General features: G+C 37.5%; 1 protein-coding gene across 4 annotated transcripts in view; it reads left to right on the forward strand.

The window, feature by feature from the left end:
- OXSR1 (oxidative stress responsive kinase 1) overlaps window positions 1-15,921 on the forward strand; it is a 136,916-nt gene that overhangs the window by 50,852 nt on the left and 70,143 nt on the right. For all 4 annotated transcript variants that reach the window (XM_037847373.1, XM_037847375.1, XM_037847379.1 and 1 more), the window contains one exon: window positions 613-754. In XM_037847373.1, the coding sequence (XP_037703301.1) occupies window positions 613-754 (142 nt within the window). The remainder of the gene's footprint in view (window positions 1-612; window positions 755-15,921) is intronic.

The raw sequence follows: 15,921 nt of genomic DNA on the forward strand, positions 1-15,921 counted from the left end.
ATTGAGAAAATATTTACTAATACATTTGTGCTGTTATTTAAAGAGAACTTCCATTTATATTCTTTACTTAGTTTTCTTTGCCTTATTTTATTTCTGTAGTTGATAAACTAAAAAATAGTTTTAGCCCTTAAGTTAGTTTATATACAAATATAATCTTTCTTTTCTAAGTGTTTCTTTCCTAGTTTGACCTGAATTTAAATTGAACTTTTATGTCTTGATTCCTGCAACATTGCATAGTCTAATCTGGTACTGGAAGCTTATATGGGTTTCTGGTATCTTACACTAGAGTGTTGTTGATGGGCATGGTTTCCTTAGGGATTCTTCCAGGGTGGTTAAAAATCTTGCGCAGAAGCTTCCAAATTCCCATTAGAGCTCTAAAGATGCTGCTGTTGAAAAACTGCTATTTGGGTATTCACTAGCAGGCTGCTCTCTGTATTAGATTGGAATTGAAAATAAATTATTAACTTTAAACTTGTACACTTCATATTTATTTTTTCCTTATTTTCCTACCCAAGTTTATGAAAAGGTTTACATGTGTCTTGACTCAAAATTGGTTCTGAGTTATATTGAATCAGTTAAAAATTTATGGAAAACTATGTCTTCTGTCTTTAGGTTCAGTTCTGGATATCATTAAACATATTGTGGCAAAGGGGGAGCACAAAAATGGAGTCCTAGATGAATCTACCATTGCCACAGTACTCAGAGAAGTGCTGGAAGGGTTGGAATACCTTCATAAAAATGGACAGATTCACAGGTATGTGAAAGATGACACTTCTTTTTTAGATAAATGCAGTAGTAATTGTGCTGTATATTTTATACAAACATGGGGGGTTAAAATCCATAATTTTCTACTAGGAGGCAATATCTGATAACATTTTGGAATATTCCAGTTTTTTTCATGTGCTTTAAAAAATGTTAAAAGTAATACTGTATATGGGAAGATGATTGTAGGAAGATGGCATAGTAGGGAGCTCCAGGATTCAGTCCTTCCACTGTATCAATTATTAAACAGACAAGAGTTGTCTGAAACAACTATTTTGAAACTGTGGAGGTCAGTAGAACACTGTACAACATCCAGGGAAGAGCATGAGGAAGAGGCTGGTAAATTACATTAAAATTCAGTAAATTGGTGATTACCAGGGTTACCAGTGCACATCCTCCACTCTTGTAGCAGGCCGCTGTAGGGTCCAGCCCTTGGCTAGCTTGCTGCTGACAGGAAGGAATATAAAAATCCTCTTTCTCAAGAGCAGGGGTGGGGACGGCCAGTCACTGATCACAGCTTTTGATTAGCGACTTAGGATACTGGGGAGCCCAGCTCTGAGGGCGGCCAGTGTTCCAGATGCTCTAGACAAAGGCAATGGGGGAGGAGGCTTAAAGACACTAAGCTTCCTTAGGGTTGCGGGGATGGTTAGTTGAAGGGCTACATTTGCTGGGCATATCAAGAAAGCTCAGCTTTTGGGAGCCATGCAAGAAGTTCCTGGTGTCCTTCCTGATCCCCTCCTCAGGGCAGTTGGAGCTGATTTTTGCCCCATTCTTGAGTCCCTAGCCCTGTTTCAACTAGGAAAGATTGACTTGGAAAATTCCTCTCTGATGTTCACCCCTCACAGTACTTGCCCTGTAGGCGAAAGCAGCTTGAGACAACGAAGGAAGTGTAAGAAACTATAGAAATCAATAGTCACAGACAAAACCTTGCCTGCCTTAAACACCTGGGAGAGGGAGGTCTGTTTCCTGGGAATCAGAGGGGGCATTCATACTACTGTAAATAGGGGAACTCAAAAACAACTAACAAGTACAAGCCCAGGACAAGACACAGTCCCAGAAAAGGCAGGGAGGACCCTGTACACTGCATTCATCTTGGGCAGACGTTCATAATAGTAGGGCTGACACTCAAGAAAATTTTTGTCATATCACCAGCTGTTTACAAAACTAAGAAACAGGCATCATGGAATAAATCTCAGATTTAACATTTTAAAGTATTAAAATGTACAGTGTGTAACAAAAGAGTATAAGACAAAGAAACAGAAAATGGTGGCCTATCTAGAGGAATAGTGTAAAAATTCCGAAAACACAACAAAGATGACCAGAATGTGGACGTACTGAACAAACTTTTCAAAAAAGTGATTTAAAAAATGCTCAAGGAGATGAAGGAAAATAGGAAGAATTAACGGATATCAGGAAAATAATGAATGAGCAATAAGAGATAGAAATGTTAAAAAGGAATCAGACATGTCCTCACAAATATTAAGGACTGACAGTTTGGTATCCCGAGCTTTCTTTCCCTTGTGAAGCTCATTACTGCGAAGGAGAGGCTAAACCTGCTTATAATTGTGCCTAAGAGTCTCCCCCTGAGTACCTCTTTGTTACTCAGATGTGGCTCTGTCTCTCTAACTAAGCTGACTCAGCGGGTGAGCTCACTGCCCTCCCCCCTACATGAGACCTGAGTTGCAGGGGTGTAAATCTTTTACCCTGGCAGCACAGGATATGATTCCCAGGGATGAATCTGGACCCAGCATTGTGGGATTCAGAACATCTGGACCAAAAGGGGGATGTGTAGTGAAAAGAAATAAAGTTTCACTGGCTGAGAGATTTCAAATGGAGTGGAGAGGTCACTCTAGTGGACATTGTTACGCACTATATAGATAACCCTTCTTAGGTTTTAACGTTTTGGAATAGGTAGAAGTAAATACCTGAAACTAGGAAACACCAACCCAGTAGCCTTGACTCTTGAAAACGATTGTATAGCAATGTAGCTTATGGTGGGTGACAGTGTGATTGTGAAAACTTGGTGGATTGTACTCCCTTTATCCAGTGTGTGTATGGATGAGTAGAAAAATGTGGACAAAAACAAAATGAAAAATAGGGTGGGATGGGGGGATGATTTGGGTTTTCTTTTTTACTTTTGGTTTTTATTCTTATTCTTTCTGGTGTAAGGAAAATGTTCAAAAATAGGTTAGGGTGATGAATGTGTAACTATATAATGGTACTATGAAGAGTTGATTGTACACCATGGATGATTGTATGATATGTGAATATATCTCAGTAAAACTGAATGTAATGAAAAAAAAAAGAATCATTCAGAACTGCTGGAGTTTAAGACTACCATGACTAACATGAAAAATTTCTAAGAAGGAATGGATGGAGGTGATGGGAACACATTATAGTGAGCGTAACTAACAGCAGTGATATGGTGGGTGGGATTGTGGTTAAAAGGGAAAGTTTATGGTGGTGTATGTCACTAGAAGGAAAACCAGAGTATATAACATGGGACTATTAACATAGTGAACCCTCTTCAGGGTAAAAAAGTCCTAGAATTGATTGTGGTGATATATGCACAACTCTGTGAATATATTAGAAGACATTGTACACTTTAGATGGATTGTATGGTATGTGAATTTATTTCAATAAAACTGCTTTAAAAAAATTCCCGGAGGGTTTCAAGAACAGATTTGTTCTAGTTTGCCAAAGCTGCCAGAATGCAAAACCCTGGAAATGGACTGGCTTTTATAAAAGCTGTTTGTATTATTGTCATTGTGTTGTAGGATTTCTTTATATATGCAAGATGTTAGTCTCTTATCAGATACATGGTTTCCAAATATTTTCTCCCATTGAATTGGCTGCCTCTTTACCTTTTTGACAAATTCCTTTGAGGTACAAAAGCTTTTGATTTTGAGGAGTTCCCATTTATCTATTTTTTCTTTCATTGCTTATGCTTTGAGTATAAGGTCTGAGAAGCAGCCTCCCAATACTAGGTCTTGAAGATGTTTCCCTGCATTATTGTCTAAGAATTTTATGGTACTGTCTCTTTTCTTGAGGTCTTTGATACACTTTGAGTTAATTTTTGTATAGGGTGTGAGGTAGGGATTCTCTTTCATTCTTTTTCTTATGGCTATCCAGTTCTCCCAGCCTCATTTGTTGAAGAGACTGTTCTGTCTCAGTTCAGTGGACTTGGGGGCCTTATCAAAAATCAGTCACCTGTGTTTCTGGGGGTCTATTCTGAACTCTCAACTTTATTCCATTGATCAGTATGTCTATCTTTATGCCAATACCATGCTGTTTTGACCACTCTAGCTTTATAGCGAGCCTCAAAGTGTATAAGTGTAAGTCCTCCCATTTCGTTCTTCTTTTTAAGGATGGTTGGTAATTTGAGGCCCCTTTCCCTTACAAATAAATTTGATAACTTGTTTTTCCAAATCTGCAAAGTAGGTTGTTGGGATTTGGATTGGGATTGCATTAAATCTGTAGATCAGTTGGATAAAATTGACATCTTAACAATAGTTAGTCTTCCTGTCTATCCATGAGCATGGACTATTAGGTCCTTTTTTTATTTCTTTTAGAAATATTTTGTAATTTTCTGTGTAGAGGTCTTTTACGTCCTTGATTAAGTTTATTCCTAGGTACTTGATTTTTTCGTTGCGATTGAGAATGGAATTTTTTTTTCATTGCCTCTTCGGTTAGGTCTTTACTAGTGCATAGGAACATTACTGACTTATGTGTGTTAATCGTATATCCCGCCACTGTGCAGAGTTTGTTTATTAGCTCAAGTAGCTCTGTGGTTGAATTCTTAGGATTTTTCAAATATGAAATCATATCATCTGCAAATAAGGACACTTTTACTTCTTCCTTTCCAATTTGGGATACCTTTTTGTTCTGGTTTGCTAATGCTGCTGTTATGCAAAATACCAGAAATGGATTGGCTTGGTAGAGTTTACATGGGAAGAAATCTGGTCCAAGGCTTTTCTTTTTTTGAAGGTTTTTGATGACTGAGTCAATCTCTTTACTTGTGATTGGTTTGTTGAGGTCTTCTGATTTTTCTTGAGTCGGTGTTGGTGGTTCATGCTTTTCTAGGACGTTGTCCATTTTTTCTAAGTTTTCTAGCTTGTTAGCATATAGTCTGCTCATAGTATCCTCTCATTATCTCCTTTATTTCTTTTGGGTCAGTAGTTATGTCATCACTCTGTCTGTGCCTTTTTGAGTCTCCTATGCTCATGCCAGAATCCTCTGGGTTGGACAGGAGTGTATGAAATTTTTTCAAGCATAAATGCTTCTCCAGTTGTTGTGTGCCTTTGGTTGATTTCCAGCTTTATAGTTTCTTTTTTTGGGTGGAAGACTTAATGAATCTCTGCCTCATTCATAACCATTAGACCTACTCCTCCATGTGTATTTTTTTGCCTTGAAATTGTTGGAAGAATGAATGTACTTCTGTGCTATCTGAAGAAATCTCTAAAGAAAATCTTGGGGATAAAAAAGTTGTTATATTTACATTTTGCATTCTTAAAATTTACTTCTGAATAGGAAACTTAATTTAGATATTGCCACATGCTTGGGCAATACATTGCTATTATTGATCTCAATTTGTAAGTGAAGACAATTTTATTCTTTGGTCATAGCCCTTTTTTTAGTGATCTGTTTAACATATCTTTTAACTTGATACAAAAGCAAGTAAGTACGTTTTAGACAAAAAATCTTACAAATATAGCTTCAGTGTTCTGAGATTCCTGGTTTATGTATTATTCCATAGAGTCACTTGTTCTTTATCCCCATAAAAAGAGGTTCACTTTTTTCCTTTGGAAGATTAAAGCAGCTTGGAAAATTTAGGCAACTAGTAGAATTAGTCATTTTTTCCTGAAGTGGGATGCTCCTATAGCTTGCTGTTGTCACCTGTTTGTGTTTAATGCTGTGTTCTGAGAGTAACTTCTCCAAGGTTTTTCCAGTTCATTTGTTTGTGTGTGTGTTTTTTTTTTTAGGGGGGATGGTACTTTGCTTTTCTTCTACATACTCTGATTACTCATTGAAACCTCATTTTTACAACTTGATAGTTGTCTGATCTTTGATTAGTTAACCTGTCTGGGCTTTTATTGCTTGCCTATTTGCTGAAGGATTTTTTTTTTTTTTTCATGGATTACTTTATTTGATTACAAAAGGTGGTACTGTTTCCAAAATATGTAATCAATAGTTTCAGCAGGCTATTAGTACCATTGTATTCATATAACAAAACATTGCTGATTCCTCAGTGATCTGTTTATTTTATTGTGGCAAAATATACATAACATAAAACTTCCATTTAACCATTTTAAGTGTACAATTCAGTGGTATGAAGTATGATTACAGTGTTGTGTAATGATTACCACTATCTATTTTGAGAACTTTTTCATCATCCCAAACAGAAACTTTTTATCCATTAAGCATTAACTCCCCATTCCTTTTCCCACCCTGTGCTGGTTTGAATCCATTATGTACCCCATAAAAAGCCATGTTCTTTAAAGCAATCTTGTACGGGTAGATCTATTGTGGGTGGAACCTTTTGATTATATTATTTCCATGGAGGTGTAACCCTGCCCACTCAAGGTGGGTCTTAATTAGTTTACTGGAGTCCTTAAGAGAGCCGAGAGCCCACACAGACCCAGATGTTTGGAGATGCTAAGCTAAGAGACGAAGGCCAGAGTTTGCCTAGGAGAAGCTAAGTCAGAATGAACAGATGCTTAAAGAGAAAGCAACTGGAATCAGAAGCTGAAAGCAATGCAACCCGGGAGCAAAGGACCAGCAGACGCCACCCACGTGCCTTTCTACCTGACAGAGGTGTTCTGGACACCATTGGCCTTTTCCTCAGAGAAGGTATCTACCTCTTGATGCCTTAATTGGGACATTTTCATGGCCTTAGAACTGTGACTATGTGAACTAATAAACCCCCATTGTAAAAGCCAATCCATTTCTGGTAATTTGCATTCTGGCAGCTTTAGCAAACCAGAACACCCTCAATACTTAGCAATATCTAGCCTACTTTCTATCTCTATGAATTTGCATATTCTAGATATTTCATATAAATGGAATCATACAGTATTTTCCTTTTGTGTCTGGCTTATATCACTTAGCATAATGTTTTCAAGGGTTATCTATGTTGTAGCAGGTATAAGAATTTCATCCCTTTTTATGACTGAAAATCATTACGTTGTATGTATACACTACATTTTGTTCATCCACTCATCAGTGGATAGACACTTGGGTTGTTTCCATCTTTTGGCTAATGTGAATAATGCTGCTATGAACATTAATGTACACATACCTGTTTGAGTCCTTGTTTTCAATTCTTTGGGGTATATACTTAGGAGTGGACTTGGTAGGTCGTATGTTAATTCTATATTTAAGCTTTTTGAGTAATTGCCAAACTATTTTCCACAGTGGATACACTACTTTAATTCCCACCAGCAATGCCTGAGGGTTCCAACTTCTCCATATCCTCACCTCACTTGATATTTTCTGTTTTGTTTTGTTTTTTAAAAATTATAGCTATCCCAGGATGTGAAGTGGTATCTCTTTGTGGTTTTGATTTGCATTTCCCTAATGTCTAGTGATGTTGAGCATCTTTTCATGGGCTTATTGGTGATTTGTATATCTTTGGAGAAATGCCTATTCAAGTCCTTTACTCATTTTTAAATTGGGTTGTTTGACTTTTTTGTTGTTGTTGTTGAGTTGTAGGAGTTCTTTGTATATTCCGGATATTAAACCTTTATCAGATATATGATTTGAAGATTTTTCTCCCATTTTGTAGTTCTCTTGTTACTCTCTTGATATTTTTTTTTCTTTTTTTTTCATTTTTATTGAGATTGTTCAGATACCATACAATTATCCAAAGATCCAAAGTGTACAATCACTTGCCCCCGGGTACCCTGATACACCTGTGCATCCATCACACTTAATTTTTGTTCAATTTTTAGAAACTTTTCATTACTCCAGACAAGAAATAAAGTGAAAGATGAAAAAAGAAAAAAAAGAAAAGGAAACTCTAAACCTCCCCTATCCCTAACCAACCCCCCTCAATTGTTGACTCCTAGTATTGATATAGTACGTTTGTTACTGTTTATGAAAAAATGTTGAAATACTACTAACTATAGTATATAGTTTGTAATAGGTATATAGTTCTTCCCTATATGCCCCTCTATTATTAACTTCTAATTGTATTGTCATACATTCGTTCTGGTTCATGAAGTGATTTCTAGTATTTGTACAGTTGATCATGGACATTGCCCACCATAGGATTCAGTTTTATACATTTCCATCTTTTGACCTCCAACTTTCCTTCCGGTGACATATATGACTCTGAGCTTCCCCTTTCCACCTTATTCACACACCATTCGGCACTGTTAGTTATTCTCACATCTTGCTACCAACACCCCTGTTCATTTCCAAACATTTAAGTTCATCCTAATTGAACATTCTGCTCATACTAAGCAAGAGCATCTACATTTCTTCCACAAGGCAGGAGGGAGAGTCAAAGAAAGTAGAGAGGCAAAAGAAAGAGGAAACAAAAAAATGACAGCTAGGAAGCAGCAAAAGGAAAAATAACCTTAAATCAAAGTAGAATAAAGAATCAGACAATACCACCAATGTCAAGTGTCTAACATGCCTCCCCTATCCCCCCCTCTTATCTGCATTCACCTTGGTATATCACCTTTGTTACATTAAAGGAAGCATAATACAATGATTCTATTAGTTACAGTCTCTAGTTTATGCTGATTGCATCCTTCCCTCAACGCCTCCCCATTTTTAACACCTTGCAAGGTTGACATTTGCTTGTTCTCCCTCGTAAAAGAACATATTTGTACATTTTATGACAATTGTTGAATACTCTAGATTTCACCAAGTTACACAGTCCCAGTCTTTATCTTTCCTCCTTTCTTCTCGTGTCTCACATGCTCCCCATCTTCCTCTCTCAACCGTATTCATAGTTACCTTTGTTCAGTGTACTTACATTGTTGTGCTACCATCTCCCAGAATTGTGTTCCAAACCACACACTCCTGTCTTCTATCACCCTGTAGTGTTCCCTTTAGTATTTCCTGTAGGGCAGGTGTCTTGTTCACAAAGTCTCTCATTGTCTGTTTGTCAGAAAATATTTTGAGCTCTCCCTCATATTTGAAGGACAGCTTTGCTGGATACAGGATTCTTGGTTGGTGGTTTTTCTCTTTCAGTATCTTAAATATATCACACCACTTCCTTCTTGCCTCCATGGTTTCTGCTGAGAGATCCGCACATAGTCTTATGAAGCTTCCTTTGTATGTAATGGATTGCTTTTCTCTTGCTGCTTTCAGGATTCTCTCTTTGTCTTTGACATTTGATAATCTGGTTATTAAGTGTCTTGGCGTAGGCCTATTCATATCTCTTCTGTTTGGAGTACGCTGCGCTTCTTGGATCTGTAATTTTATGTCTTTCATAAGAGATGGGAAATTTTCATTAATTATTTCCTCTATTATTGCTTCTGCCCCCTTTCCCTTCTCTTCTCCTTCTGGGACACCAATGATACGTACATTATTGTACTTTGTTTCATCCTTGAGTTCCTGGAGATGTTGCTCATATTTTTTCATTCTTTTCTCCATCTGCTCCTTTGCGTGTAGGCTTTCAGGTGTTTTGTTCTCCAGTTCCTGAGTGTTTTCTTCTGCCTCTTGAGATCTGCTGTTGTATGTTTCCATTGTGTCTTTCATCTCTTGTGTTGTGCCTTTCATTTCCATAGATTCTACTAGTAGGTTTTTTGAACTTTTGATTTCCGCCGTATACATGTCCAGTTCTTCCTTTATAGCCTCTATCTCTTTTGCAATATCTTCTCTAAACTTTTTGAATTGATTTAGCATTAGTTGTTTAAATTCCTGTATCTCAGTTGAAGTGTACGTTTGTTCCTTTGACTGGGCCATAACTTTGTTTTTCTTAGTGTAGGTTGTAATTTTCTGTTGTCTAGGCATGGTTTCCTTGGTTATCCAAATCAGGTTTTCCCAGACCAGAACAGGCTCAGGTCCCAGAAGGAAGAAATATTCAGTATCTGGTTTCCCTGAAGGTGTGTCTTAGAAAATTGCTCCACCCTTTGATGCCTCGGGTCACTGTGCTTTTCTGCCCAGCAGGTGACGCCTGTTAGCCTATAATTCTTGACTGGTGTGAGGAGGTATGGCCGTGTTCCCACAGGCTCTGGGGTCTGGTTCTGAATGGAAAGGGCCCCACCCCTTTCCTCCTAGAGAAGACAGACCCCTCAGGTGGAGGTCATTAGCATTTCAATGGTCTCACTCTCTGCTTGTGGTGTCTCCACCCTTCCCGGGTTCACAGCCCTGGAAACTGAAAATGACTGGGGCTTTCTCCACTGAGCCAAAAAAGAAACAGATAGTCCCCTTCAGACCCGGTCCAAGGCGACCCTCCTGCTCTCCCAGGTCAGTCGTCACCCAAAGCCTCTGTCTGTTTTTTGGGGCTGCGTACCTGTAGTGAGCAGTTCACACTCGCTGCTTAAAACCCGAGTTGGAGCTCAGCTGAGCTGTATTCGCTTGCTGGGAGAGAGCTTCTCTGTGGCACCACGCGGCTCCGCAGCTCGGGCTATGGGGGAGGGAGTCTCACGACTTGGTTCCGCAGGTTTTACTTACAGATTTTATGCTGTGTTCTCGGGCATTCCTCCCAATTCAGGTTGGTGTATGATGAATGGATGGTCTCGTTTGTCCCCCTGCAGTTATTCTGGATTATTTACTAGTTGTTTCTGGTTTTTTGTAGTTGTTCCAGGGGAACTACTTAGCTTCCATTCCTCTCTATGCCGCCATCTTGCCCGAGTCCCCCACTCTCTTGATATTGTCTTTTAAAACACAAAAGTTTTTAATTTCAATGAAGTCCAACTTATCTTTTTTTCTTTTGCTGTCTTTGCTTTCGCCAAATTCGAGGTCATGAAGATTTACCCCTAAATTTCCTTCTGAGGGTTTTATAGTTTTAGCTTCTCAATTTAGGTGTTTGATCCATTTTCTGAAGGATTTTGACTAAGTAGTGATTTTTTTTTTTTTTAAGGCAGTTTTATTGAGCTATATCCACACACCATTCAGTCCATCCAAAGTGGACAATCAGTGGCTCTCTGTATAGTCACACAGTTGTTCATTCGTCACCACAGTCAATTTTAGAACATATTCATTACTCCAAAAAGAAAAACCCTATACCCCTTATACTCACCCCCCAACCCCATTATTGACACTTAACATCGGAGTGGTACCTTTGTTAAATTGATGAAAGAATATTAGGATACCACCTTTAACTATAGTCCATAGTTTGCAGTAGGTGTATTTTTTCCTATATACCACCCTATTTTTACATAAGTGGTGATTTTTTTAAAGATTACATCTTCATCTAAAATTCCACAGTGCCTCTACTCTTTGTTGTCCAAAGCTTTTTTAGATGATGTCCTGTTGATTGACAAGTCACAAGCCTCAATGTTAACTGCTGAAAGGTATGATCATACCTTTGCCGGTGGTGGTGACTGATAGACTCCACAAAATTTGAGGGTCTGCTTGCCAAGTAAAATTTCATGAGATTATTTGGGCAAATTCACTACTTTCCAGTCTGTCTGTTAGTTGAGGAAAAATTGCTATCTTGTTTTATCCTTCCCTTATCCTTCACCATCATCTTCAAAAAGGAGGCCTAGCACCCTATTGGATTCATTGGAAGTAGGAGAGAACATGTGCCTCAGTTGGGTATTCTACCTGGTCTTTCATATTAGCTGACCTGCAAATCACCATTCTTTGAAGGGGTCCCAAGTTAACAGACTGCATTGGAAGCGATCCTGAAAGCTGTTGCATGATCTCTGTCTTGTACATGATCTACATGATCTCTATAACCTGATGACTCCTTTGAGCTACAGTTCTATGTAATTGAAGATACGTTACAGGTACATACAGGTTTAGGATTGTTATCTTCCTGGTGAATTATTCTCTTTGTTATATAATGTCCTTTTTATTCCTGGAATTTTTTTTTTTTTGTATTAAAGATAATTTGGTCTTACTATAGTATACTTACTTATATTGGTAAGTATGTCTTTCACTGTGGCACAGTCTTCCCAGGATCCTGGCTTTATGCAGGAATCTCAGTTCTAGCTCCCAACCTTAAACTAGCTCGGTGCCATGTTTTCTGTTTGGTATAGATTTTAAAACCTGAACTCCCCAGCCATTTAGAGCAGCATTTCCATTTGATATCCCATTGGCTTACTGCTCTGCCTTTTAGTGCCCCTTTCATTTCTGAACCTTGAGGATTTCCATTTCTTTACTTCATGTTCATTTATGTGATCATTCCTTCCCCTAATTTATCTACGAATTCTTTGTATTTGTACAGGGAAAGGGTGTGTTTGGGGGCAATGGCCTGGGTAGTGGTGATGAAAGTTCTCTGGTAGCATGGTTTGTCTTGTTGCTGGAATGGAAATTCTCTGTTGCACAGTTTAAATCCAAGGCTCTCAACCTTGGCTACACATTGGAATCACCTGGGAAGTATTAAAAAGTACTGCTGCTTAGGTCCATCTTCAGAAATTCATTTAATTCATCTGAGGTGAGGCCTGGACATTGGGACTTTTCAAAGCTCCCCATGGTGATTCAAATATGCAGCCAGGACTGACAACCACTACTTACACTTTAGCAGTAAAAATTGTGATATACCCTGAGACCTTAATAGGTGTAGTAGAAAGTTGTTTAGGAAGTGGAGAAGGATTTTTTTTTAGTAGGTTTTGCTACTTCTCCTATCCTGTATTAGTTAGGGTTCTCTAGGGAAACAGAATCAACAAGAGATATCTAAGAATATAAGATTTTATAAAAGTGTCTCACGTAACTGGGTATGCACGAGTCCAAATTCCATAGGGCAGGCAGCAAACTGGCAACTCCATTGAAGTTGTTCGATGAACTCTTCAGTCAGTGAATTGGCAACTCTGATGAAGGTGTTTAATGAACTCCTCAGACAGTGAACTGGCAACTCCGACGAAGGTGTTTAATGAACTCCTCAGACAGTGAACTGGCAACTCCGACGAAGGTGTTCGATGAACTCCTCAGGAAACGCTTCGCTGGCTAGCCGAAGAAGAAGTGAAGGTCCTTTAACTTTCTCACTTAAAAGTCTTCAACTAATTGGATTAAATCCAGCTGATTGCATTCCCTCATTGGGGAAGACATGCCCTTTGTTGATGTAATCAGTCACAGCTGCAGCCAGTTGACTGATGATTTAATAAACCAGTTTTCTGGTTTATTAATCAGCCACAAATGTCCTTGCAGTAATGATTAGGCCAGTGTTTTTTGTTTTTTTTTGTTTGTTTGTTTTTTTTTTTAATTTTGAAATAAAAAAACAATGTTCATAATATCCATTAATTTTTTATTAGAGAAGTTAAGGTTTCACAAAAAATTCATGCATAAAAACAGGGTTCCCCATATACCACCCTATTATTAACATCTTGCATTAGTGAGATGTGTTTGTTAAAATTGATGGAAGCATGTTTTTATAGTGTACCATTAACTATGGTTTACATTGCGGTTCATTGTTTGTGCTGTACAGTCATATGAATTTTTCAAAAAAATTTATTCTAGTAACAAGGTTCATTTATGTTCTCACATGTGTCAGAACTTCATTCCTTTTTATGGCTGAATAATATTCCAGTGTGCTTCTATCACATTTTGTTCATCCATTCATTCGTTGATGGACACTTGGTTTGCTTCCATCTCTTGACAATTGTGAATAATGTTGCTATGAAAATCAGTGTGAAAATACCTGTTCAAGTCCCTGCTTTCAGTTCTTTGGGGTATATACTTAGAAGTGGGAGTGCTGGGTCATATGGTAATTCTATACTTAACTTTCTGAGGAACTGCCAAACTGTTTTCCCCAGTGTCTGCACCATTTTACGCATCCACCAGCAATGAGTGAGTGCCCTTTTTTCTCCACATCTTCTCCAACACTTGTGAGTTTTTTTTTTTTTTTAATAGTAGACATTCTAGTGGGTGTGAAATGATATGCCATTGTGGTTTTGATTTGCCTTTTCCTGATGGCTAATGATGTTGAGCATCTTTTCATGTACTTTTTAGCCATTTATGTATCTTTGGAGAAAGGTCTATTCAAGTTTTTTGCCCATGTTTTAATTAGGTTATTTGTCTTTTTATTGTTGAGTTGTAGGATTTCTTTATAAATTCTGGATATTAAACCCTTATTGGATATGTGGTTTCCAAATATTTTCTCCCATTGTGTAGGTTGTCATTTTACATTCATGACAAATCCCATGATGCACAGAAGTTTTAAATTTTGATGATGTAGAATTGATTTTGTGATTTCTTCTTAGACCCTTTGGTTGTGTAAGAACATACTAATTTCCACATATTTGTGAATTTTCCATTTCTCCCTCTATTATTGACTTCTAGCTTCATTCGATTGTGGTCAGGAAAGATACATGGTATGATTTCAATATTTTTAATCTATTGAGATTTGTTCTGTGACTTAGGATATGGTCTATCCTGGGGAATGATCCATGTGCACTAGGGAAAAATACATTGGGCAAGGTGTTCTCTGTGTTTGTCAGGTCTACTTGGTTCAGAGTGTCATTCAAGTTTTCTATTTCCTTATTGATATTCTGTCTAGATATTTTATAAATTATTGAAAGTGGTGTATTAAAGTCTTCTATTCATGTAGAACCATCTACTACTCCCTTCAAATCTGTCATTATTTGCTTCATATATTTTGGGGGCTCTGCTATTAGGTGCACATATACTTATAATTGTTACATCTTCTTGTTGAATTTACCCCTTTATCAGTATACAATGACCTTCTTCGTCCCTTTTAGTTTTTGACTTAAAGTCTATTTTATATGATATTAGTATAGGTATCCCAGCTCTCTTTTGGTTACCACTTGCATGGTATATTTTTTTCCATCCTTTCATTTTCAATCTTTGAATTTAAGGTGAATCTCTTGCAAACAGCATATAGTTGGATCATGCTTTTTTTTTAAATCCATTCTAGCAATCAGTGCCTTTTAACTGGGGAGTATAATCCACTTAATTTAATTTAAAAATTACTGAAAATGCATGACTTTCTTCTGTCAACTTGCTATTTAATCCATGTAAAGGTCTTACACATTTTGCCCCTCAATTCTTCCATAAATGCTTATTTTCATATTTATTTGATTTTTTTGTATTGTACCATATTGAGTTCCTTCTTTCTGGATATATTTTTCATAGATTTTCTTTGTGATTACCATGGCATTACAATTTAACATCCTAAATATATAGCAATAATATTTGATTAGATACCAACTTGACTTCAGTAGCAGAGAGATACACTGTTCCTATTCCCCTCCACCCCCCACCTTTTTGTATTTGCTACAAATTATATCTTTGTACATTGTATGTCCCAAACCATAGATTTATCATTACTTTTATGCATTTGCATTTTAGCACCTGTAGGAAGTAAGAAGAAGAATAACATACCAAAAGTACAGTACAATAGTTCTGGCATTTATATTTACCATATAGTTACCTTTACTGGTTACCTTTCAGTTTGAAGAATTCCCTTTAGCATTGCTTGTAGGAAGTTGTAGTGGTGATGAACTCCCTCAGCTTTTGTTTATCTGGGAATGTCTTAATCTCTCCATTTTTGAAAGAAAGGGCCAGTGTTTTTTTGATCAGACACCTGGACACCATCCCATGGTCAAGTTGGCACATGAACCTAACCATCACATTTCCTTAAAGTCCAGTTGTTGGTCTGGGTAGACTTGTGTGTGAGCCTGGTGAATCAGGACAAATAATATAGTGTATTTTCTCCTTGACCCTCTCTAGGCTTTAGAGGCTTTGGCCAAAATGAAAATCTCTCTAAATTATACTTACCCTTTGCTCTCTTTATCTACCTACCCAAATCTTTTCCCATTACAAAGAGGTTAGCTATAACAAAAAGTTTGGTATTTTAAATCAGTTAAAGATGTCTAAATGTAATATATTTTCCAGCTTTGGTTCTGATTCATTTCTTCTTTTGACCTTTTTTCAAGTTTTCCGTGAACTGTGCCTGTTGATGAGTAATAAAAATGTTATGGGCAGAAATTTGTGTTCTGTGCTCATGAGAAGTCAAGCGTATCTATTATATTCCTCTTAATTTTAAGAGGAATGTGTGACTTTGGGGCAACAGTGACA

The sequence above is a fragment of the Choloepus didactylus genome, chromosome 1 (genome assembly GCF_015220235.1).
Source record: "Choloepus didactylus isolate mChoDid1 chromosome 1, mChoDid1.pri, whole genome shotgun sequence".
Classification (NCBI taxonomy): domain Eukaryota; kingdom Metazoa; phylum Chordata; class Mammalia; order Pilosa; family Megalonychidae; genus Choloepus; species Choloepus didactylus.